The following is a 23,925-nucleotide window of genomic DNA, read 5'->3' on the forward strand; positions in this document are numbered from 1 at the left end:
TAAAAAGACCTACATTGTCACATGACTCAACTCTCACTCTGTTTTACAGTTCTCGCCATCACTTTTGCAATGTTGTCACTGTTCTCAGCCAATATTTTTTTGGATTGTTGATTGAACTACAAACTGTAATTTTTTGAAAACACACGCCTGTGTCATTAAGGAGCACGATTGTTTTTATCTCTAGACACTGAAGATGACAACAAAATGGTTATCGCACGCGACCTTTCAATGTTAAGTTAAGGACGGATAACAGACCAGAGATACAGATTTTTTTGTCAGTATGGAAAAATTACTCGCACCACAAGAAACCGTGTAGTCTGTGGAATATTGAACGTGGAACCCATTTTTTTTTTTAGTGTAATTTTGGTTTGGTTAGCAACATGAAGGCGGTGGAACGAAACAGTGATTACAGTAAAGCACAGAAGGTATGTTTGATTATGGTTTCTGTTCAGTTTCCCTATTGATTTAAATTTAACTAGAAATAATTAATGCATACTAACGTGGCAACCTTGCACCCGGAACTATAAACGTCAGTGTCACCTGGCCGGCGTTCACCTTCATTTAACCTTTATCATCTCCGCATTTTCGTGGGTTTTGTGTAGTAAATCGGCTTATACCGGAATTATTCCAAACGTATCCAGCTTTAAGGGTTGGTACTCGTAAAGTTTCAGTTGTTTCCAGTGTAAAGTACAAGGTAAATATCGATTTTTTTCCCTTTTGATTTGGACGACACCCCGAAGCTGTTGAGGCTGTTATCAGCCACTTAAATTATCAAATTGATAGATATCCAGTACTTGCAATAGTTTTCAATGTTGTTCAAGTGGTAAAACAGGGTTAAATAACCTAATAACCGTTGTACAAGTTTGTAATTTGCCTAAATCACCCTGTTCCTAGTTTGTGATTGGTCAAAAAATGTGCAGTCAACTGACTTTTTTTTGACCAATCACAACGTCCGGAAATTTACATGTAGGAAACTAATAATCCACATGCCATGCAAAATGGTTTTCAATCAATGTCATGCTAATAATAATAATTGTCAAAATACACTCAGTATTTTATCATTTCCAGTTGATTTAAGTGTTTTTTACTTCAGTCTGAAAAGGTGGTAAGTTAAAGTTGTGAAAAAAGTAACATTAGCCAATCATTTTGTGGTCCTTGAATTATTTCCCCATAAAGTACTGTTTTTATGAGTCATTCAGTTTACAGTAAGTTGTGTAATTGTATTTGTTGTTGTGCAGAAGCAGTCTGTAGTTCCTGCTTGGTCAGAAACAGCAGCTTTCAGTCAGCTTGCTACTGTTTTTGACCAATCACAAACTGACACAAGACTGACGTCACTGTGAGTGCTCTTGTACAGTTTAGGCAGGCATTTAATATCAGCTTATGTACTTTCCAAAACGTTTTCCCCATTTTGGTCAGTGAATAAATGAAACCCTTCACCACAACAAATTAACCTCACTTTTATTCATTTTCCTGGCAGAAAAATTTCCGTCTAATTATAACCATTTACTATTTCGCCAAGTTTATTTATAGTTGGTTGACGGAAGCGTTTTGTGTTGCTAGAAAAATGTTCAGTTACGCGAAAATTGTCCGGGCTGACACTGAATGTTGGGACTTTTTCACGTTGTAGGTAGAAATAAAGTCGGTTTTTGGACACTACAGCCAATTAGAAAGCGACGGTTTTGGAGTTTGTTTGTCAGAAGTATGGTTTGGACTACGACCAATGACCGTGTCACTAACGTAAACCCAGAGGTTTGGATATTCTCTAAACCCCTCACTATTTTGTTTTTTTTTTTATGTTTGCTTGCCTTTTTTTCTTCACAAATTCTGTTGGGTATTTGAGTGACGAAATTGTTCTGGTTTTAGATGAGCGCCAACGTGTTGCCCTTCCAATTGCAAGCGGCCGAGACCAACACTCAGCTGGAGCATGTATGCGCGTTGGACATCCATTCCAGGGCGTCCTTTGTCCGATTGAGCGGCATCATTTGCACCATCGGGCCGGCGTCCAGAGATCCGGCCGTTTTGGAACAAATGATGGAAGTGGGCATGAACGTGGCTCGTCTCAATTTCTCTCACGGTTCGCACGAGTACCACGCTGAAACTATTAAGAATATCAGGCAGGCGGTGGCCAATTACAGCAAGAAAATTGGCACCACCTATCCTTTGGCCATTGCTTTGGACACCAAAGGACCCGAAATCAGGACTGGACTGTTGGAAGGGGTGAGTTTAGTTATTTACATATGGCAACACCGTTTTGTCAAAAAACAATAATATGTCAATTGTCATTTTTTTACCGATAAATGACAGATGTCATTGTGATTTTAGTTATCTTTCAAAATTTAACCACTAGAAACCAGTTTTTTTTAAAACAACTAAATTTAGGGTGGTTCCGCGGAAGTCGAGCTAAAAAAGGGGGATACCATCAAACTGACCACCGATAAGGCGTACGCTGAAAAAGGAAACAAAGACACCGTGTTCGTGGACTACGACAATATCCAGAAAGTGGTTAAAGTGGGGAACAGGATTTACGTAGACGACGGTCTGATTTCCCTTGTGGTCAATCAAATTCAAGGTTCGTTTTTGACGTGCACCATCGAAAATGGCGGCACGCTGGGCAGTCGTAAAGGTCAGTGATCAGTTGACACGTGTCAAAAACGTTTTTTTCCACCGGTTTTTGGCTTGTGTAGGAGTTAATTTACCGGGAGTACCGGTCGATTTACCCGCCGTGTCCGAGAAGGACAAGTCCGACCTGCAATTCGGCGTCGACCAGGGAGTGGATATGGTTTTCGCTTCGTTTATTCGTAACGGAGCCGCCCTGACCGAAATTCGCGGTATTTTAGGCGAACAAGGAAAGCACATCCTTATTATCTCCAAAATTGAAAACCAACAAGGTATAGTACAAACCACTCAAGTTGACGATTACGTCATCGTATTTGAAATGCAGGAATGGCCAATTTGGATGAAATCATCGAAGCTTCTGACGGTATTATGGTGGCAAGAGGCGATTTGGGTATTGAAATTCCCACGGAAAAGGTGTTTCTGGCTCAGAAACAGATGATCGCCAGGTGCAATAGGGCGGGAAAACCCGTTATATGCGCCACTCAAATGCTGGAATCTATGGTAAGTAGCATTGTTTTTCGTTGATTTTCTCTTAATTGAATTGTGTAGGTGAAAAAACCCCGACCAACTAGGGCTGAGTCGTCCGATGTGGCTAACGCCATATTGGATGGAGCTGATTGCGTCATGTTGTCAGGGGAAACTGCTAAAGGAGACTATCCATTAGAATGCGTCGACACTATGGCCCTTATTTGTAAGGAGGCCGAGGCTGCAATCTGGCATCGTCGCCTATTTATCGATTTGTCCGTTCAGGTTAGTACTGATTACATTTTTTTTTTTTTTCATTAAAAATATTGTTGATTAAAAGGCAACACCGCCAATTGACGTGGCTCACACCGTTGCCATAGCAGCTGTCGAGGCGTCTACGAAAAGTTTGGCGGCCGCCATTATTGTTATCACCACTTCTGGTCGTTCCGCCCACTTGATTTCCAAATACAGACCCAGGTGTCCCATTATTGCCGTGACTAGAAACGCCCGAACTGCTAGACAGGCCCATCTTTACAGGGCCGTATTGCCTGTGGTGTATGAGCGTAAGTGTTATTTACCGTTTTGAGTTTGAGGTTAACTAGAAAGTTTACAGAGAATCGTCTGGACGATTGGCTGCAGGACGTGGACGCGCGCGTTAACTGCGGCATCACCTTCGGAAAATCGAAGGGATTCATCAAATCAAGCGATCCGGTCATAGTCATCACCGGCTGGAAACAAGGCTCCGGTTTCACCAACACCATGCGCATCGTGTACGTATCGGACGAGTTAGGAACTGTTTGCGCCGCCTAATTCGTTTCTTGCATGCATTTGTTGCTTTTAAATAAATAATTTGTTTTTGTTTTGGTTAATTGGTGTCTGATGGGGGGTTTAGAATAAGACTTTACGGTAGGTACTTAACTTTGTGTTGTGTAAACGTTTAATTGTTTGTCTTAACCCCGCATTAATCAAAATTCAACGTCAATAACGCCATTTTGTTTTACAGGACCGTAGAGTAAACCAGGAAAGCAACAATTCTTCACCTTAATTGTCTCCTATTAGTAAATGTGCATACAAGTCGAATGTTGCAAGTTATTCTCCAAACTGTATTAGGCTTAATTTATTAAAGTGATGTAAAGTATTCCTACAGAAAATAATTTAGTGGTTAATCCACTGTTTAATAGTGGTAGTTTGTGTTTTTATGTCCTTTCTATTCAGTCAGCATAATTGCTTAATCCAGTCCTGTCACTCCTAATATTTTTCTCACTTGTACTTAATGTGTTAGATAAAGACAGACACCTATAATTGTCAACTCTCAAATTTGAACGACATCTGTCATTCTGTCAAGTGTTTCCTTTTACCGTCCACCATTTAAGCAAAACTTTTGGTCCATGTCCAAAAATTACGTTTAAAAGCAATATTGAACTGAATTCCCCCAGAAATCCACTCGCATTAACAGTATTTCCCATTTGGGACAGCCTACAGTGTAAATCAGGTGAGTGTTAACGTTTCCCATTAAAGTAAAAGTTTGAGGTTATAAAGACACTGCACCAGGTCTTTCTTCATCAACTTCTAGAAAAATTACCTTAAAAAAAACCTTTACAACGTAGAGAAAGTTGTGCCACGCTTTACTTTAACTGATTTTATTGTGTAACTAATCGTTGGTGTTGTTAGTTGAGGTGCACACATAATCTGGTTTGCAACATGCCTTCGGACGCCAAAAAACGCGAACAGCAACGTAAAAAAGACGCGGCGAAAGCCAGACAGACTGGCAAGAAACAAACCAAACCGGAGAATACAGACAAACAGAACCCAACCACCAATGGGGCTCAAAATGGTTCAGCCAATGGCACCACTGAACTGAGTGCTGAAGGTAACATAAATGCTTAATACAGCTTACTGTACACTGTACAACGTGGTTTGTAGAGGCTTTGTGCGCTAAACTGGAGGCTGATGCCAGGCTCAATGCAGAGGCAAGGGCCTGCACCGGATCACTGGCTGTTCATCCCAAATCGAGGGATGTTAAAATTGAAAACTTTTCCATTACTTTCCATGGATCTGAAATGTTGCAGGATGCCATGCTTGAGTTGAATTGTGGTAGGCGTTATGGCTTGATCGGACTCAATGGGTGTGGAAAATCCACACTTTTGGCAGTATTGGGCAATAGGTATGTTTTGTTTTTGCACTGTGCATTTATTACTGCTTTGTGATTGGTCAAGCTGTAGGCTGCTTTTTTTTACCAATCACAAACTATTTAACTGACTATCACTTATTATTCATACCTCTACTGTCTACTGTATTTCTTAAAGTGACTGAGTTTAGGTTGGAGGAGAAAACTGTTGGACTCTCAAATATGTACAAGATTCATATTTGGTATTTTTTTATAAAATGGAAATGAAAACAAGTTGCAAGAATGTTAAAAATTCATTGAATCACCCTGTAAACTACTCCATTGTATTGTCAATAAGTCGATTATTTTGACAATTATAAGGTGGTTCGATATACCAATTTGTAGCCCTTGAAATTCTCTTTTGACCACCCTGTATAGCGTTTTTACCTAAAACGTCGAATAAGTGAGTTATTTACTGTTAAAACTGAGTTGTTTGATTTTGACAGTTTTTACTGTGACAGCCCATAACTCTGTTATTTGGACAGTTACAGGGTGGTTTAATGTACCAATTTGTAGCCCTTGAAATTGTCTTTTGATCACCCTGTGTACCATATATAGTAGGAATGTCAGGCTACCAAAGGATTGAAGCTTTTACAGCGGGAATCTGTTGTCCAGAAGGGAGAACATCTGTTCAAAAGTTTTTCGACCCGAAAATTACCGCTTTTAGATCTCTGCAGTTGACAAGCAGTGTTGCCACAACTTAAATGTATTCTCTATACTAACTTATTAGTTTTGAAATTTATTAGTTTTTACCTCTATCAATGAATATACATATTTTCTTGTAGGTTTTTAATTTGTCTTTTAGAGAGTGTAGTAAATTTGACATCACTGTAGCAGATAATGTTATTTTCAGGGAAGTTCCCATTCCAGAACACATTGATATTTTCCATCTGACGAGAGAAATGCCCGCTTCGGATAAGTCGGCTTTGCAATGCGTCATGGAGGTGGACGAGGAACGGACTCGGCTTGAAAAACTCGCGGACACTTTAATAGCGTGCGAGGACGACGGTACTACCATATTTCCAACACTTCCAGACTTAGAATAATAATTATTATTTCCTGGACAGAGTCCCAGGAACAGCTGATGGACATTTACGACCGTTTGGAGGAAATCTCGGCTGATACGGCGGAAGCGCGCGCCGCCAACATTTTGCACGGTTTAGGATTCTCCAAAGAGATGCAACAGAAGAAAACTAAAGATTTCAGTGGTGGTTGGCGTATGCGTATCGCATTGGCTCGCGCTTTGTACGTCAAACCGCATTTGCTATTGCTGGACGAGCCTACCAATCATTTGGACTTGGACGCTTGCGTGTGGCTTGAAGAAGAACTGAAACAGTACGATTTAGTTGCAATTCGACCCGATAGGGGGACGTAAAGTGGTTTTGTTACAGTTACAAGCGGATACTGGTGCTCATTTCCCACTCTCAAGATTTCTTGAACGGCGTCTGCACCAACATCATTCACATGGACAAAAAAAGGTTGAAATACTACACGGGTAATTATGACGCGTTTATGCGCACTCGTATGGAACTGCTCGAAAACCAAATGAAGCAGTACAATTGGGAACAGGACCAGATTAATCACATGAAGAATTATATCGCACGGTTCGGGCACGGTTCAGCCAAACTGGCCAGACAGGCCCAGTCCAAGGAGAAAACTTTAGCCAAAATGGTGGCGCAAGGTTTAACCGAAAAAGTAGTCACCGACAAGATTGTCACTTTTTATTTCCCGAGTTGCGGCACTATTCCACCACCAGTTATTATGGTGCAAAATGTCAGTTTCCGGTACGACGTTTTTTTTTTTTTTTTGGCAACAATTTGACACATTTTCCTGCAGCTACAACGACACTTCCCCGTACATTTATAAAAACTTGGAATTCGGAATCGACCTGGACACCAGATTGGCCTTGGTCGGACCCAACGGGGCCGGAAAAAGTACTCTACTGAAGCTCCTTTACGGTGACGTAAGTGATTACCGTACACACGTCCAAGTAGGCGGTTTTAAATTATCGTTACAGCTGGTGCCCACTGAGGGTATGATCAGGAAAAATTCCCATCTGCGCATCGCCCGTTACCATCAACATCTGCACGAACTACTCGACTTGGATCTGTCCCCGTTGGAGTATATGATGACGAGTTTCCCGGACGTGAAGGAAAAGGAAGAAATGCGGAAAATTATTGGCCGTTACGGTCTAACTGGCCGGCAACAAGTAATCAGTGATTAAATCAATTTTAAAGTCTCTCTCTAGCATAAACAATTATTAGGTCTGTCCAATCCGTCAATTATCGGACGGTCAAAGATGCCGGGTGGTTTTTGCGTGGTTGGCGTGGCAGGCTCCCCATTTGTTGCTGCTAGACGAACCGACCAATCACTTGGACATGGAAACGATCGATGCTCTGGCCGAGGCTGTGAACGATTTCGAAGGTGGTTTGGTTCTAGTGAGTCACGATTTCAGGCTAATCAGCCAGGTGGCAGAGGAGATTTGGGTGTGCGAAAAGGGCACCGTAACCAAATGGAAAGGTGATATTTTGAGCTACAAAGAGCACTTAAAAAGTAAAGTTCTCAAGGAAATCGAGAAAAACGCCAAACAAGTCAGGGCTTAAATCCCTTTAAATTAAATTCCAACATAATACAGCACCACGGCGTTTAGTTGCACCGGACAATTTTTTAATATATACGGTGTTTCATTTATTGCAAATTGTCTTGTTTTTTCCCCTTAAAACTAGCATGTGGCTGAAATTAGTTCAATCACAATGGCGCTGCAATCGACACTCTTCAAAACGTCAATCAGTTTTGACCGATGATAGGCCACGTCACAACATTTGAAACGTCAGTTAAGTGTCAAAGTTTCCATCATTTCCTAGTCCTCCCAACTTTATTACAAAACAAGTTTTGCTGTAAACTCAAAAATCCTCGTTCAACCCTAGCAAGTGCAATATAAACCACACCCGCCCAGTTTCAAGTAATAGTTTGCTCGCAGTGTAACACGGCCACAACAATGAATCCTGAATAGTAAGTAGTATCGATTTGTTTGACGTGACTGTTTTTTTCGCAATATCACAAAATGCGCAGCTTTTTCTACGTCCTTACTTTGTACACTACCTTATACTAGGCTACTAAACCCCAACTTGGGTTAAAGACAAGTTTTCCTTACATCCACCCACCATCTTGTCTCTCGGCCACTTCCTAAGGGAAAAGCCATTGTTGTCCCTTAAATTTAAGGATGATTCACACTTTTGGTGTTTATCAGCTGTACGTATGTCATTGTGGTCCGGTTATTTTTGTGAAAACCACCTTTGTTCTGGTTGAGAGCCAGTTTTCTTAATATGCAGAACAAATCCTACAAAAATTTCCATTTAATAAGCCATTAATGAAATGTAAATATTGGTGGTTAATTAATTTTGACTGCAATGTTGCCTATAAGTTTTCATATTGATAAAAAAATCATGTGGGGCAACACTGTACAATGGCCGTTTTGACGTCACGATGATGTAATTTGACAGTTGGACACAATACTGTTTCCTTAAATTACCTCATTATGACGTCAAAACAAAGAGGGCCTTGGTTGATTTAATCTAGGGTTAGGTTAGTTAGTCAATAATTTACCCAAATTATTTTTCCAGTGATTATTTATTCAAACTGCTTCTTATTGGAGACTCTGGCGTTGGCAAGTCCTGTCTGTTGCTGAGGTTTGCTGTAAGTCGCCACAGATTGCATAAACCACTTTCTACATTAAAATTGTTGTAATTTCAGGATGACACTTACACGGAAAGTTACATTAGTACAATAGGAGTAGACTTTGTAAGTTTTTACAGTTTTCCGGTGGTTAATGTTAACTGAACGTTTGTTTGTAGAAAATCAGAACCATCGATTTAGACGGCAAAACGATCAAGTTACAAATTGTAAGTTTGTTGGGTATTTCGTGGAAATTAGTTTGTATTTTGTTGTAATTGTAGTGGGACACCGCGGGTCAAGAAAGATTCAGAACGATCACGTCCAGTTACTACAGGGGGGCCCATGGAATTATCGTGGTTTACGACTGTACAGATCAAGACTCGTTCAATAACGTTAAACAGTGGCTCGAAGAAATTGAACGTTACGCGTGCGACAACGTTAACAAACTACTCGTAGGCAATAAGAGCGATCTGACCACCAAGAAAGTGGTTGATTTTCAGACTGCTAAAGTAAGTAATTAACTCCCAAGCAAACACCCAGAATAATGAAACGAAAACCAGGAATACGCCGATCAATTGGGAATACCGTTTCTGGAAACTTCGGCGAAAAACGCCACCAACGTGGAGCAGGCCTTCATGACGATGGCGGCCGAGATTAAAAACAGAGTGGGACCGCCCTCCTCCGCCTCGGCCGAACAAGGCGGGAAAGTAAAGTTCGACCAGAGCCGCCCAATCGAATCGAACAAGTCCGGTTGCTGCTGAGAGAGATGTTTGGTTTCCTTGCGTGTGTGGTAAGTTTTCCCCCGGGTTTTTACCCCATTTTTCGCTGATTTTAAGTGTTTTCAGGTGGTCGACTTATTTTTGTTTAATTCAAGTAGCCCCATAGCTACTTTTTATAATTATATTACCTACAATATACTTTTTTAGTCCGTCTAAAGCGTATGTTCCATTAATTAGTTCAATTTTGCTTTTAAGGTTTTTTTTTGTAATAATGTACTTGAATGGGAATTTCACAATTTTAAGAAACTTGTGATGAGTTAGATAAAGATGGCAATAAACTGTCACTGTCAGTCTGTCAAAAATTTTGTATCCATCTTTGTCTAGCTAATTGATTTCTCTCTTCTTACCACAGGTTTCTTATGTACGAAATTTCCGGACTTGTATATAACAACACTAAATCCAGGATTTACAGAACGTCGTTATTATTTATTAATTTATATCTCATAACAGTGAAGGGGAATGTATATTAGCCTGAAAGTCGGTAAAGTAGTGCTTAATTAAGAACGTTCAATTCCGTTTTCTTTGTGACAACACCATCTTATAATCTTCTTTAAAAAAAAAATGGTAAACTCTTCTGTTAATTAGTAAGGTAATTTTAATAAAATATATTTCACTTTATGTATTATTTAGATTTAGTTTTATTCACATGTCAAAATTGATAACTGCTACAGTGTTGCCACAACTTAAAAACTAATCAGTTGAACGGAATTAAACTGGACATTACTTTCAGTACGTTGTCCTTATTCAGGGGACATTTATCAGAATAAGTAGTGGTGCATCTGTCAGAATCCTCGGCATGTCCGGTTTCCACCGCCTCCTTGATGGCGGTCGGTGTGGCGTACGTAAATAACGGGTTCCTGCGTACAAAAATTGCAACAATTTGATACCAAAAATCACAGAGTGGGTACCTAGTGAACGAAAGCACAAACTCGTCCACACTGGTGGCTTCGCCCGTTTTAGCGTTTTTCACCGCGTCCCTCACTGTGTTGCACACAATCCGTTGGGTGCAGGCAGTGCTGTCAATTGAGTTGACAGCCAGGGAATTGTCAATTTTTGACAGTAAATTTGTTACCGTTGACATTTCCTCCTCCAAATCTAAAAGTGTTTAGTTATAACACAGTGTACAGGATTCAAACCAAATTAACTTACTGCGTCCATAACCTTCGTGACCACCACCGCCAAAAATCTGGGCTACTTTGGGAAGGATCATAATGGCGCCCAGACCAATCAGAGCGCCCAAAACAACCCCGTTCAGGTCCAGTTTCATTGTGTTGTAAGTCATTCCATAACTTTTAAATGGTAAAATCACGTTTTCCAGGTTTACGAAAACAGAAATACTAACCCATTTCCGGACGGGTTGTAAGTGAGGGCCCCAAAACGAGACTCTTTCTTGTCAGCTCCTACCGGATTGTGCGGAACGTAAGTTTTATTGTTTTTGTACTTTTGATAAGGCAGTTCCGACTCGTAGTATCTGCCAGTAGGGCTGAAACCCCTTTTTTTACTGAAAGTTAACCAGTTTGTGCTATTTTAGGTCTGACTTACCCCTCTTCTGCCTTGCACACCCCTAAAATCATAACTGCCACAAATAATACTTTTTGAAACATCTTTCACTTGCTTATGGTAAACTATAGTGAAACCGAACTGAACCAAGTTATTTTATATACAAAAATTTTACAGTTTGTTAACTTTAAACAATATGAAAGTATTAAAAATAATTAGGACTTTGAACAATAACGCGAATTTGGTAATACGTGATGACAAAAGACAGTGCGTTATTTAACTCAACGTCTTTGTTTTGGTTACGCTTTTTGTATGCGTTTACATTTGTTTTTTTTCGTTATTTTATTAGTGGGTATTTAATAAAACCATTTATAAGTCAATGAGGGTGAAGTGACAGCTGGAACGGCATATGTCACATGACCAACTTGCATGGCAATCTTTGTTTGAAGTATTATATAGTGTATGGTTGTCTCTCTCTAGCAAAACTAATGGATGTTACGCAAAAGCCAAAATTTCGTGAAAGAGACATTTTCGTGCTCAGTCGATACATTCCGCGTTAATGGCGGCACCCATTGTAATTGTAGAACCGTTTTTTTTTTCACCTCAAATGATAATTTACTTTTAATGATTCAATTTTCAATTAAAAGTAACCGGATCCCCATTTTTAGCAGTTACTTACCGTCAACCTTGCCAACATGATGAAAGTGTTCTTCTTAGTGTGCTGTGCCGTAAATGTGGTTTTCGGCACGAGGAATTCAAGTGCGTCCTACCTGCAACTGAGCAGAAACGAGCAACAGACCAGGCAGTATCGATTGATTAGCTTCGATTCGGACGGCGACTTACGCGTGCGTACCGCACGAGTGCCGTAAAACGTCGTTACAATTTAGTTATTTTTTCAGATCGACTTGGATTTTAACGTTCCCTTTATCACTCTACCTATTAAGAGATCAATGAACATGGTGAAGAGTTCGTTAATCAGCTTGAACGCGGGCGCTCTTATACTGGGTGGAGTGGTTATATTTGGAGCGGCAATCGCCCTGCCTGTTATTCTAATGCTGTTCAACAAAACCAGTCTTATACCCACCGATAATCCTTTGAATTCAATGATGAGCGGACGTTTCAAGACTCAAAGAAGTAAGCAAGTTGTTATATAGTTCTTATTGTCCGTCCCATGTACGCTGTAGTAGTTTTTCCATGATTTTTTTCTCTTTTTTCCGCTTTTTTGTTTTCTAAACAAATCTCAGTTCAGAATGGAGAAATGTCACGTGACTACTTGATTGTATAGAATATATTGTCACGTGATCGAACTGTTCCGATCAGTTTGGATTGGCATAAACGAATACAGCTGTGAGCTGTCACTGCTGTCAGCCATCTTGTTTTTGTTTGTTGTTATTATTAACAGTGACTTTCTAGGGCAATTAAGTCAATAAAAACGAGTTTCAGAGGGGAAAAATAGTATAAAACAAACTTGTTTAAGTGTCAACGTGATGTTTTGAGTGGTGATTTGGTGGTGGCAATGATTTTTTCGCTAAAAACAGTGATTGGAAAGTTGGCGTGCCTCACGTAACCTCACACCAAGTAAGTTAACTTAAGAGTGCATTTAAAGTCTCACTTTCTTTTTGTCGGACATTCTGGGTTAATACAGTCCTGGAATTCACCTTCAAGCTTTTTTCTTATCAGGGAATTAATTCTTGAACAGAATTTTTCAGAATTCTGAGATTTTCGGGGTGTGCAGGGTCAACTTTGGGGCATTCTAGTTCCGGCCCTGTACGTCTTAGGAAAAAATGTAGCTCGGTAGTAGAAAGGGTATATCTTGAACTACTTTTCGTTCCATTTAAAGTTTGCTCTAGCTCCAAGTCTACAGGGTGAAAATGGTGGGGGTGTACAGGTTATAGTAGCCCTTGATGAGAGAAAAAAAGGACCAAAAACTCATTTCAATAGGTCTTGGACAGGACGAGATATTTAAAATAACCTTAAACGCAGTTCAGACTATAACTTTCTTCACTCGTTCTGTCACATTCAAAACCAAACTCAATTTTAGACATAACGGTTTTTATTTGAGACATTTTACTTTTTACCCTTTTTTCCTTTACCACCTTTAGCACCTTTGCCGCCCTTATCGCCCTTTCCTTTTTTACCGCCCTTCGGTTCTTTCTCTTTCTTCGGTTCGGCAAAATCGTTAGGGTCGTACTGCGCCTCACAGCACACGCTATTTGGCTTTTTCTTAAACCTGGATTAATTTTTAGAGTGTTCTGATTGGTCGGGTTTTTAAACTAACCTTTCTGGGTGTATAATTCCGGCTGGGGGGGTGAATTCAATGTCCAATTCGCTGTCTGAGGACGAGGATGACCTGAGCGCAGTTAAAGGTTGATCCCCATCACAGTAACAAAAGTCTTCTTGATTTTTCTTGTTTTTCGTTATTTTAAAGGTCATGGGAGTGCACTCCATGTAAGGATCTTCATTTTCCACCTAAAAGGGACAGTGAAAACCCTGGAAAACAATCCAAACCAACAATCACCAAAGTGTTGGGGTCCTTTAAAGGGTTCACAGTGATCCAGTAGGCTCCTTCTTTTTTCTGCACTTGCAAAGTGGGTTTTGGTACCACTTTGACAGTGTCACTATCGTCCAGGTCGCCGCCATATTTTTTGAAATCTGGTACCCTCAAGTACCCTAAACCTTGGGCTTGTCTGTGCGCTCGAATTCGAGCCGCTATCGTTTTGGTTAAGGCGCCTGGTCTCCAACCACGTCTAGGCTGAAAATCCCCAAATTGTAGGGAAAACATCAATGTGGCAAAACAGACTGACAGCTGTCACTAAAATGCACAAAATTACCTTTAACCTCACAATTGGACTGCGTATATTCCACAGCCAACCCATATTGGGTGGTACATTGAACATGGGAGTGACGCACTCCTTGTGCCCCACCTTGTTGCCAGGATAGTTGTCCCCCATCGAGTACACGAATTTGCCCCGATTCTTCCTTTTTCTCTTTTTCTTTGGCGTCATTTTTGCACTCGTTTGATCCTTCATTTCGCAGTCGGGATTGTCACAATCGTCGGGTGATTCACACGGTAACGCATCCTCGCACACTGTCGTTGTAGTCTGTTGGCAACATTGGACAAAATGTCACCATCATCACGTGAGCCTTACCACAATCACTGTGTTGGTGTTCAAACCGCTTGGACTGGTCTTCTCAGCTTTTTTAGAGAAATCAATCGACTTGGAAGGGCATTTAGGGTTTTTACACGAAAACCTACACACACAAATTCAGTTATCAAACCAACAAATAAGTTAAGGGTCATACCCTAAGGGAATAGGTTCGTAGGGACAATTAGGAATGCCACAAGAAGGTAAAGGTTGTGCGTAAGGGCAACGCGGATCGTTGCACATTGACGGATCGAGGGGTGCTTTGGAGTAAGGGCAATCAGGCTGGTCACACAAATTATTTTTATCCCTAAAAAGTTTGTTAACTGTGGCAACAATGCAAATTTTGACATTTTACCTCTCTTTCCTTTCGGGGCATTCAGGGTTTGAGCAAACGCTCCGGTCGTCACCTTTATGACATGAAGCGGCACTGTCATCGTCCGCCACCTTTTTGGATTTCTTTTTCAAATCGGCAAAGGGACATTGAGGGTCTGAACACACGCTCACGCTGCTACTACTCGACGAGCTGCACCCAAAAAATGGCTTTTAGAACGCATTTCAGATTTGCTTTCTACCAGAAAACCTTTTTTTGCAACTTTTCCTCGCTGGACAGACCGGATTCGAGCATATACTGTCAGCGTCCGGTTCAGCACTAACCGCAGGACAGTCGGGGTTTCCGCACGATTTTTTCCGCTTTTTTGTTTTCTAGACAAATCCCAGTTCAGAATGGAGAAATGTCACGTGGCTACCTTGATTGTATAGAATATGTTGTCACGTGACATGATCCGACCAGTTCGAATTGGCATAAACGATTACAGCTGTGAGCTGTCACTGCTGTCAGCCATTTTGTTTTTGTTTGTTGTTGTTATTATTAACAGTGACTTTCTAGGGCAATTAAGTCAATAAAAACGAGTTTCAGACGGGAAAAATGGTATAAAACAAGTTTGTTTAAGTGTCAACGTGACGTTTTGAGTAGTGATTTGTTGGTGGCAATGATTTTTTCGCTAAAAACAGTGATTGGAAAGTTGGCGTCCCTCACATAACCTCACACCATGTAAGTTAACTTTAAAGTCTTACTTTCTTTTTGGGCTTTGTTTTTGCCGGACATTCTGGGTTAATACAGTCCTGGAATTCACCTTCAAGGTTTGCATTGTCCGGTTCTTTGTTTTTCTTATCAGAGAAGGGACAATCTTCGTTTTCACATTGGCCAGAGTCGGATTTGTTATTTTGTTTCTGTTAATTAAAAAGTTTTGTTGGCTTGGATCATTAATTTTATGGGTCTACCTCAGCCATGGGACAAGGGCGCATTTTGAAGGGACAGGTGGGATTTGCGCAGGGCTGGGGCAAGGCGTACGGACATAAAGGGCTGCCGCACGGTCCAGTTTTTAGTGTTTTTTTGGTTTTGTATTTTTTTAAGGGCGCTGGTTGAAAGGGACAGTTTAGATTGCGGCAAGGGCCTTTGGGCAGGGGATCCGGACAGTCCCAATGAATCGGCGGCAATGGAGACTGGAAGGGGTACTTACAGTGTGGATCACCACAATTACCTAAATTGAATTTGTGTTATATTTGGCTTCTAAAGGGCTCTGAAATACCTGTGACAGCTGGAGGTAAAAATTGCAATTCCAGCTCTGCATCCTCGTCAACTAATCCTAATTTGTATTTAGTGTAGGCGCATTTAGGGTTGCCGCACCCAGCAGGATATCTGTGTATAAACCAATCAGATCTTTCCAATTAGCATTGGCAACAACGCACCGTTTCTTTTTCGGTTCTTCCGCGTAAGGGCATCCTTCGAGGTTACAGGGTGGCTCGTTGCATGAGGCGTAGCTGTTGTTGGTCAAGGTGGAGGGCGGTGATTGGTTGCATATTTGTTTGCAAGTGTTGCTGCCAAAATTAGGGCCGTAGGGACAGGTTGGGTGACCACAAGGACCCAACGCTACATTTATAAATCTGTCAAAACTGCGCTTAAAATAGTGTTAAGTTTACCTTTTTTGTATTCACTCAATATGTCATCAAACTGGTCCATAATGCTTTTACATTCTAACATAGGAGATTTAGGTGTGATATTGTCCTCCCCTGTTTCGACAATATTTCCATCATCAGCCCCACCTCTCAGTCTTGAGGGGGAGAGGGGACAGTTGTGACTATGCCATGTTGGGGCTTTTTTGCACTTCTACAAATTAGCATTTTGTGTCAAGTCACTTTACTAAAGTCACTGGACTACTTTGCGTGGTTCTGGGTCAATATCTTCGTTAGGTGGTACGAAAGGGAGTTCTTCGTGTTTAGGACGGGAAAACACCCCGTAAGGGCCGTACTCGCACATTGTACCGTACGTGTGACTCATTCCGTAAGTGACTGGGGGCTCCACAACCCCATATACAGTTCCTAAGCCTTTACCGGTTGCTAGAGGTCCTATACCTGTTGAAAACCCCCCTGTAACTTAACCCCAACCACTAATTATGTTATTAGTCAAATAGTACCGTATTCTTTGAACTTTTGTACGGCAGGACAGTCCTTGTTACCGCACAGTTTTGTGGCTATTTTCTCTGCTGTCATTTTAAGCATTTCCTCCTCGTCCTCTTGTATAATCACATCGGGGCCCAAGTTTCCTCCTACCGACTTCATAAAACTGTTCACCCTGTCCATTTTTTTCCGTTGAATCGTTAAAGCACTTTTTTTATCTTTGGTCTTAATGTCGGCACTGTTTAACAGAGGGTTAATTAACGTAATCGGTTAGTTGCAATGTGACTAACCTGATTAATTCCAGCAAATCGAAAAATTTGTTTTCGGAAGGTCGATAACAAATCGAGATTTTATCGTCCTCGTCCTGGAAATCGATTACAATACCTAGAAAATAGGTTGATGTAGTGTCACGTGACATTTGTTTAACCCGATCTGATCAGGTTGGCTTTGAACTGAATACAGCTGTCAAAATGCAAGATCAGTTCAAATTTTAACACCGTTTTTCTCCCTGACTTTACTTGATTTTGTAGTGTTTTTTTATGTCATTAGATAGGAAATTTAATGAGGATTCCAAAAATGTGCTTAAAACACTCATTTTCTCATTCCAAGTGGGTTTTATAAGTGATTTTGTCCCTGACTGTCTTTTCAAGTTGGGTTTCTGGGAGTGGAAACTTTGACACCGTTTTTCTCCCCGACTTTACTTGATTGTGTAGTGTTTTTTTATGTCATTAGGTAGGAAATTTAATGAGGATTCCAAAAATGTGCTTAAAACACTCATTTTCCCATTCCAAGTGGGTTTTATAAGTGATTTTGACCCTGACTGTCTTTTCAAACCGTGTTTCTGGGAGTGGAAACTTTGACACCGTTTTTCTCCCTGACTTTATTTGATTTTGTAGTGTTTTTTTATGTCATTAGAAAGGAAATTTAATGAGGATTTCAAAAATGTGCTTAAAACACTCATTTTCTCACTCCAAGTGGGTCACGTGACTGTTTAGCTAAATTACCCTTTAAAACCACGCAATAAAATCTGCCAAAATTACAGTTTAATACAGTTTTCGAAACGAGACGTGTTTTTGAATTTTATGACACTTATTTTGACAATTATCACGTGACGTTTAGCTAAATGGTCTTCTAGAATAGCGTGATAACTGTTACTAACGTCAATCTGTGCTCAGTTTTGCACTAAATCTTGAAAAGTGCATACAAATCGGCAGACATTCATTGACAACACCAGTTATGTGTGTGTCACGTGACCGCTTGGCTTTAAGTTAATGCAGTGTCACGTGACATCACTTAGACTATTTTATACCTTCTTGAGGATTGTGAAACTGCACGTTACCATCCTTGGCCCGGTCAAATAGCTGAGTCAACGACACGTTTTCCATCACGTTGATTTGCGAACCTGGTGCGCTCTTAATAGCATCAATTCCGCTGTACAAAGGGGCGATTAGGGGCTGATTTCTGTCGTCTTCATACCTGTAAAACGGGCTGAAATCACCTGGAGCACTAACACAGATTAGTGTCCACGGACTTTTTCACTGTAAACGTGTCGGATAGGTTCCTCTGCCTGAATATGTACTCTACGCTTTCTGCGCCCGTTTTGATTTGGAAGGTTGTCTGCAAATTGGGACCGAAACAGGACATTTTCATGAAAATGTCCACTTTAGCCGTACAACTCCCTTGTTCGTTGCATAAATTGTACTTTTCTGCGATTACAATTATTAGCAAACCACCAAAATGTTACCAAAAAGCACCTTCTGTAGTGCTGGATTTAACTAAACCCAGCTTGTCAAAATTGGCAACCATGTCACTGAACTCAGCCCTCCAATTTTGAGTAACTGACCCTACCGTTCGAGTACCATCATACAGGGTGATCTGATACGGGGTGGTTTGGAGCAGGTTTTGCAAATCTGTTGAATCGGACACGAAAAGGAAGGTTTTCCCCAAGTTCATCGCCACCGAATTTCCTTTAAAGTTTCTACATTGAACAGCCTTACTTAACAAGGATTTTGATTACCTTGATCAATTCCAGGAGGGGTAAAGTGTTCACTGCCTATATCGAAATTGATCAGTTGCGCAAACTTGAATCCCACGCTAATGGTCCTTAAATCCTCGAAAACTACCCCATTTTCTGGTTGGATTCGTTTGACTAACGTTTCCAGCACGTAAATTTGATTGCTTGACATCACTTGAAAAAAACTGTTAATTTACGAGACTAAAATGACAATTTTGTGACAATTACCAGTCAATTTGTTTGCAGGTGAAGATTTACCGGTTTGGACCTATTTGCGGGTGATTGATGAAGCCCTAATCGAAAACGAGCTGGACGTCACCGTTTGTTTGCAGAAACTGTTGTGTCGCATTGCTAGGAATTCTTCACAAAATGTGGCAAAAGGTACGTTCTTCAGTCACGTGACTATGATGAATTTTTTTAGGGAATATTGCTAAAACCCTTGTTAGTGAAAAAATCAGGACCGTACTTTGGCTAGTTTTGGAGATGTCAATTTTTTTATGCCATTAGATAGGAAATTTAATGAGGATTCCAAAAACGTGCTTAAAAGAGTCATTTTCCCATTCCAAGTGGGTTTTATAAGTGATTTTGTCCCTGACTGTCCTTTCAAACCGTGTTTCTGGGAGTGGAAACTTTGACACCGTTTTTCTCCCTGACTTTACTTGATTTTATAGTGTTTTTTATGTCATTAGATAGGAAATTTAATGAGGATTCCAAAAACGTGCTTAAAAGAGTCATTTTCCCATTCCAAGTGGGTTTTATAAGTGATTTTGTCCATGACTGTCCTTTCAAATCGTGTTTCTGGGAGTGGAAACTTTGACACCGTTTTTCTCCCTGACTTTACTTGATTTTATAGTGTTTTTTATGTCATTAGATAGGAAATTTAATGAGGATTCCAAAAACGTGCTTAAAAGAGTCATTTTCCCATTCCAAGTGGGTTTTATAAGTGATTTTGTCCCTGACTGTCCTTTCAAACCGTGTTTCTGGGAGTGGAAACTTTGACACCGTTTTTCTCCTTGACTTTACTTGATTTTGTAGTGTTTTTTATGTCATTAGATAGGAAATTTAATGAGGATTCCAAAAACGTGCTTAAAAGAGTCATTTTCCCATTCCAAGTGGGTTTTATAAGTGATTTTGTCCCTGACTGTCCTTTCAAACCGTGTTTCTGGGAGTGGAAACTTTGACACCGTTTTTCTCCTTGACTTTACTTGATTTTGTAGTGTTTTTTTATGTCATTAGATAGGAAATTTAATGAGGATTTCAAAAATGTGCTTAAAAGAGTCATTTTCCCATTCCAAGTGGGTTTTATAAGTGATTTTGTCCATGACTGTCCTTTCAAATCGTGTTTCTGGGAGTGGAAACTTTGACACCGTTTTTCTCCTTGACTTTACTTGATGTTGTAGTGTTTTTTTATGTCATTAGATAGGAAATTTAATGAGGATTCCAAAAACGTGCTTAAAAGAGTCATTTTCCCATTCCAAGTGGGTTTTATAAGTGATTTTGTCCCTGACTGTCCTTTCAAACCGTGTTTCTGGGAGTGGAAACTTTGACACCGTTTTTCTCCTTGACTTTACTTGATTTTGTAGTGTTTTTTATGTCATTAGATAGGAAATTTAATGAGGATTTCAAAAATGTGCTTAAAAGAGTCATTTTCCCATTCCAAGTGGGTTTTATAAGTGATTTTGTCCATGACTGTCCTTTCAAATCGTGTTTCTGGGAGTGGAAACTTTGACACCGTTTTTCTCCTTGACTTTACTTGATTTTGTAGTGTTTTTTTATGTCATTAGATAGGAAATTTAATGAGGATTTCAAAAATGTGCTTAAAAGAGTCATTTTCCCATTCCAAGTGGGTTTTATAAGTGATTTTGTCCATGACTGTCCTTTCAAATCGTGTTTCTGGGAGTGGAAACTTTGACACCGTTTTTCTCCTTGACTTTACTTGATGTTGTAGTGTTTTTTTATGTCATTAGATAGGAAATTTAATGAGGATTTCAAAAATGTGCTTAAAAGAGTCATTTTCCCATTCCAAGTGGGTTTTATAAGTGATTTTGTCCATGACTGTCCTTTCAAACCGTGTTTCTGGGAGTGGAAACTTTGACACCGTTTTTCTCGTTGACTTTACTTGATTTTGTAGTGTTTTTTTATGTCATTAGATAGGAAATTTAATGAGGATTCCAAAAACGTGCTTAAAAGAGTCATTTTCCCATTCCAAGTGGGTTTTATAAATGATTTTGTCGCTGACTGTCCTTTCAAACCGTTTTTCTGGCAGTTGAAAATTTGACACCGTTTTTCTCCCTGACTTTACCTAATTTTGTAGTGTTTCTTTATGTCATTAGATAGGAACTTTAATGAAGATTCCAAAAATGTGCTTAAAACAGTCATTTTCCCATTCCAAGTGGGTTTTATAAGTGATTTTGTCCCTGACTGTCCTTTCAAACCGTGTTTCTGGGAGTGGAAACTTTGACACCGTTTTTCTCCCTGACTTTACTTGATTTTATAGTGTTTCTTTATGTCATTAGATAGGAAATTTAATAAGGATTCCAAAAATGTGCTTAAAACAGTCATTTTCTCACTCCAAGTGGGTTTTACAGTCGATTTTGTCCCTGACTGTTCTTTGAAATTGTGTTTCTAGTAGTTCAAACTTTGACCCCACTTTTCTGCCTGACTTTACCTGATTTTGTAGTGTTTTTTATGTCATTAGATAGGAAATTTAATGAGGATTCCAAAAACGTGCTTAAAAGAGTCATTTTCCCATTCCAAGTGGGTTTTATAAATGATTTTGTCGCTGACTGTCCTTTCAAACCGTTTTTCTGGCAGTTGAAAATTTGACTCCGTTTTTCTCCCTGACTTTACCTAATTTTGTAGTGTTTCTTTATGTCATTAGATAGGAAATTTAATAAGGATTCCAAAAATGTGCTTAAATCAGTCATTTTCTCACTCCAAGTGGGTTTTACAGGCGATTTTGTCCCTGACTGTCCTTTCAAACCGTTTTTCTAGTAGTTCAAACTTTGACCCCACTTTTCTCCTTGACTTTACCTGATTTTGTAGTGTTTTTTTTTTCAGACAGTTTTGCAACACTGTAGAAATTAAATTTTGCTTGGTCGCATTGGAAAAATGTTAGATTATAAAATGACAAATTGTCAGTTTGGCAACTGTTGAAATTATTACGAAAGTTATCAACTTGGCAATATTGCAATCATTTTCTACAAAATTAGAAGAGTTGATAGTTTGCCAGGGTTGTCAAATTAGGGAATTTTGTCCAGAATATAGTTAATTTTTTTTCTTTGGGGTATTTTTTGGAAATATTTTTTTCGGGGGATTTTTCTTGAAGAAAATTTTTATTATTTTTTTTTAACTTTAACACTTAAATATTGTATTTACTTAAAAAAAAACTAGCTACATCTAGTTACACCTTTTAGCTAAGTTAGCATACGTGTCAAATAAGGACATCAGAAGAAAAATGACAGTTTGGGGATGTTTTTAGTGACAATCTAGTAATATAACTTTTATTAATTTTTTAATTAATTTTGATACAAATTTTTGAATATCTCATGTCTATTTTGTCAGGCATTGGTTCGAGTACCGACAAAATAATTGACGGGCTGGCCAGTAGCCAGTGGCTTCAGGACTACACCGTAAACACCCCTTCGAGGGAGGCCATAAATTTTGGGCGGGAAAACCGGAACTGTTCGAATTTATACAGGAAATGCAAACTTTAACCTTAACTAGATTTAAATCTTGATTTTCATTATTGTTTTTTATGTACATTTATTAAAACTAACCACCAAAACATTGGTTTAGTCGCCTTAGAAACGTCACCGACTGTAAATTGTTGGACTGATTAGCACCAATCACCACAAAATTACACTGTAAAAATGGATAATCCACCCCTGTCGTGGCGTTTAAACCCGAATTGAAGGTGTCCTGCAGGTTTGCGTTCAATTCCCCTACTTCCCGGTGTAAGTCCTTTAATTGACGCGTCATATCGTCCACAGTACGGTCAGAAACAAATTTACCCAGAAGAAAACCTAAAACAAAAACCACCGTATAACAAAAGAAAGCTTATGAAAGTGGCTATCACGTGACGTTGAGCGGGCGCGGCTAAGTTGCCCCGTTTAGTCCCTAGAGGGCGTGAAAGTTAACTCTTGTTTTTTACAGTTCTTGCTCAATATCTCAGGAACGTTTCAAGTTAGAGGTCTGAAATTTTTATCTTCTATACACTTTTTTGGTACCATGCACTGTTTTACCTTGAAAAATTAAAAACTAGAATTGTCAAGAAATTTCAAGTAAAAATTTTTATTTTCAAAAATTAACCTCAACTGCCTAAATACCTTGAAGTTAATAGTACAAAAATGTAAAAAACAAAGTTTCTCGAAAAATTTCCACAAATTGAATTTTCCGGAAATTTTACATCGCTGGTTTTGACCAATGACAGCTGTCACATGCTTTGGAAAATTGTTTACGTAATTGGCGTATACTAACCTCCTAAAATAGCGAAGAAGGCCACGGTTAACAAAAAACTCCAACAGAACCGTTTCGTGACAAATTCCGAATTCGGTTGGTTCGCGGTTCGGCTGGCTTCGACGCTCAAAATCCGTTGCATTTTCACGTTCTCATCGCAATTGGAAAATTCATTTTGGGACCGAAAATAAAAGAAATCCAACGGGAAAATCGGGACGTTTATTTTGGGACGCGCACACCTGTTCGCAACACTGAATTGTTTTGGCGAATGCAAAAATCTAAAAATATGTACACGCACACCAAAACAATAGAAAGTTATCCTAGTAATCAGGGAGCCTATTCTTGGAAGCAGGGAACGGAATACTCAAGAAAAGTGTTGATAGAATGTGACAGAAGAAGCTTACAATGGCGGGTTCCTGTCACATTCTACAGACCTCTCTTCTTAATGATTCCCTTCCCTCGTTTCAAGAATACGCAGTTCCAAAACCATCTAGAAGCTCGCAAAAAATTCTGGAACCTTCTAAGAATTTCCAAATGTTTCTAAAGCATTCCAGAACCTTCAAACTGTCCAAAAACTTTTCAAATGCTCCTCAAGTAGTTCAAACAAAAAAACAGAGACTTTTTGGTGACATCTCTAAAAATAATCTC

General features: G+C 39.6%; 7 protein-coding genes across 16 annotated transcripts; 4 read left to right on the top strand and 3 right to left on the bottom strand.

Annotated features, from left to right (window-relative positions):
* Positions 1-275: 275 nt before the first annotated feature.
* LOC145737655 (pyruvate kinase-like) lies at positions 276-4,267 on the top strand. 4 transcript variants are annotated; one of them, XM_081992430.1, is made up of 9 exons: positions 276-425; positions 1,864-2,217; positions 2,380-2,623; positions 2,685-2,888; positions 2,942-3,117; positions 3,166-3,366; positions 3,422-3,644; positions 3,695-3,851; positions 4,085-4,267. In XM_081992430.1, the coding sequence occupies exons 1-9, from the start codon at positions 381-383 to the stop codon at positions 4,095-4,097; spliced, it is 1,617 nt and encodes a 538-aa protein (XP_081848556.1). In that variant the 5' UTR covers positions 276-380; the 3' UTR covers positions 4,098-4,267. The 4 variants fall into 4 exon arrangements, with proteins under 4 accessions (XP_081848556.1, XP_081848557.1, XP_081848555.1 ...); XM_081992431.1 differs by lacking the exon at positions 276-425 and adding an exon at positions 524-694; XM_081992429.1 differs by lacking the exons at positions 276-425; positions 4,085-4,267 and adding exons at positions 530-694; positions 1,628-1,749 and having other exon boundaries at positions 3,695-3,950.
* Positions 4,268-4,410: 143 nt separating this feature from the next.
* LOC145737653 (ATP-binding cassette sub-family F member 2-like) lies at positions 4,411-7,946 on the top strand. The gene is made up of 9 exons (XM_081992425.1): positions 4,411-4,573; positions 4,753-4,951; positions 5,005-5,245; positions 6,102-6,256; positions 6,316-6,583; positions 6,640-7,032; positions 7,085-7,211; positions 7,266-7,457; positions 7,513-7,946. The coding sequence occupies exons 2-9, from the start codon at positions 4,783-4,785 to the stop codon at positions 7,849-7,851; spliced, it is 1,884 nt and encodes a 627-aa protein (XP_081848551.1). The 5' UTR covers positions 4,411-4,573; positions 4,753-4,782; the 3' UTR covers positions 7,852-7,946.
* A 140-nt stretch (positions 7,947-8,086) lies between these two features.
* LOC145737667 (ras-related protein Rab-1A) lies at positions 8,087-10,327 on the top strand. 2 transcript variants are annotated; one of them, XM_081992457.1, is made up of 7 exons: positions 8,087-8,260; positions 8,872-8,944; positions 9,002-9,049; positions 9,103-9,150; positions 9,205-9,432; positions 9,484-9,713; positions 9,769-10,327. In XM_081992457.1, exons 1-6 carry the CDS (start codon positions 8,247-8,249, stop codon positions 9,682-9,684), a joined length of 612 nt encoding a protein of 203 aa, XP_081848583.1. In that variant the 5' UTR covers positions 8,087-8,246; the 3' UTR covers positions 9,685-9,713; positions 9,769-10,327. The 2 variants fall into 2 exon arrangements, with proteins under 2 accessions (XP_081848583.1, XP_081848582.1); XM_081992456.1 differs by lacking the exon at positions 8,087-8,260 and adding an exon at positions 8,457-8,500.
* Positions 10,328-10,333: 6 nt separating this feature from the next.
* LOC145737663 (uncharacterized) lies at positions 10,334-11,855 on the bottom strand. Of its 2 annotated transcripts, XM_081992448.1 has the most exons (5): positions 11,245-11,849; positions 11,045-11,194; positions 10,852-10,991; positions 10,611-10,797; positions 10,334-10,559 (listed from the first exon to the last, which is right to left on the bottom strand). In XM_081992448.1, exons 1-5 carry the CDS (start codon positions 11,304-11,306, stop codon positions 10,397-10,399), a joined length of 702 nt encoding a protein of 233 aa, XP_081848574.1. In that variant the 5' UTR covers positions 11,307-11,849; the 3' UTR covers positions 10,334-10,396. The 2 variants fall into 2 exon arrangements, with proteins under 2 accessions (XP_081848574.1, XP_081848573.1); XM_081992447.1 differs by having other exon boundaries at positions 10,334-10,797; positions 11,245-11,855.
* LOC145737666 (uncharacterized) lies at positions 10,790-22,606 on the top strand. Of its 5 annotated transcripts, none has more exons than XM_081992453.1 (6): positions 10,790-10,970; positions 11,035-11,121; positions 11,871-12,047; positions 12,102-12,336; positions 19,066-19,200; positions 22,384-22,606. In XM_081992453.1, the coding sequence occupies exons 3-6, from the start codon at positions 11,898-11,900 to the stop codon at positions 22,533-22,535; spliced, it is 672 nt and encodes a 223-aa protein (XP_081848579.1). In that variant the 5' UTR covers positions 10,790-10,970; positions 11,035-11,121; positions 11,871-11,897; the 3' UTR covers positions 22,536-22,606. The 5 variants fall into 5 exon arrangements, with proteins under 5 accessions (XP_081848579.1, XP_081848581.1, XP_081848576.1 ...); XM_081992455.1 differs by having other exon boundaries at positions 11,874-12,047; XM_081992451.1 differs by having other exon boundaries at positions 10,791-10,957; positions 11,021-11,121.
* LOC145737652 (uncharacterized) lies at positions 13,238-19,030 on the bottom strand. Its single transcript, XM_081992424.1, has 20 exons — positions 18,823-19,030; positions 18,560-18,772; positions 18,337-18,511; positions 18,115-18,281; positions 17,096-17,189; positions 16,823-17,043; positions 16,567-16,760; positions 16,329-16,515; positions 16,098-16,278; positions 15,938-16,047; positions 15,630-15,889; positions 15,423-15,578; positions 14,929-15,050; positions 14,704-14,871; positions 14,506-14,655; positions 14,352-14,454; positions 14,034-14,303; positions 13,721-13,954; positions 13,481-13,671; positions 13,238-13,432 (listed from the first exon to the last, which is right to left on the bottom strand). The coding sequence occupies exons 1-20, from the start codon at positions 18,989-18,991 to the stop codon at positions 13,270-13,272; spliced, it is 3,528 nt and encodes a 1,175-aa protein (XP_081848550.1). The 5' UTR covers positions 18,992-19,030; the 3' UTR covers positions 13,238-13,269.
* LOC145737669 (uncharacterized) lies at positions 22,543-23,430 on the bottom strand. The gene is made up of 2 exons (XM_081992459.1): positions 23,299-23,430; positions 22,543-22,844 (listed from the first exon to the last, which is right to left on the bottom strand). Exons 1-2 carry the CDS (start codon positions 23,417-23,419, stop codon positions 22,594-22,596), a joined length of 372 nt encoding a protein of 123 aa, XP_081848585.1. The 5' UTR covers positions 23,420-23,430; the 3' UTR covers positions 22,543-22,593.
* Positions 23,431-23,925: the final 495 nt, after the last annotated feature.

Source organism: Ips typographus, linkage group LG14, assembly GCF_016097725.1.
Source record: "Ips typographus isolate SLU linkage group LG14, UJ_Ityp_2.0, whole genome shotgun sequence".
NCBI classification, from domain to species: domain Eukaryota; kingdom Metazoa; phylum Arthropoda; class Insecta; order Coleoptera; family Curculionidae; genus Ips; species Ips typographus.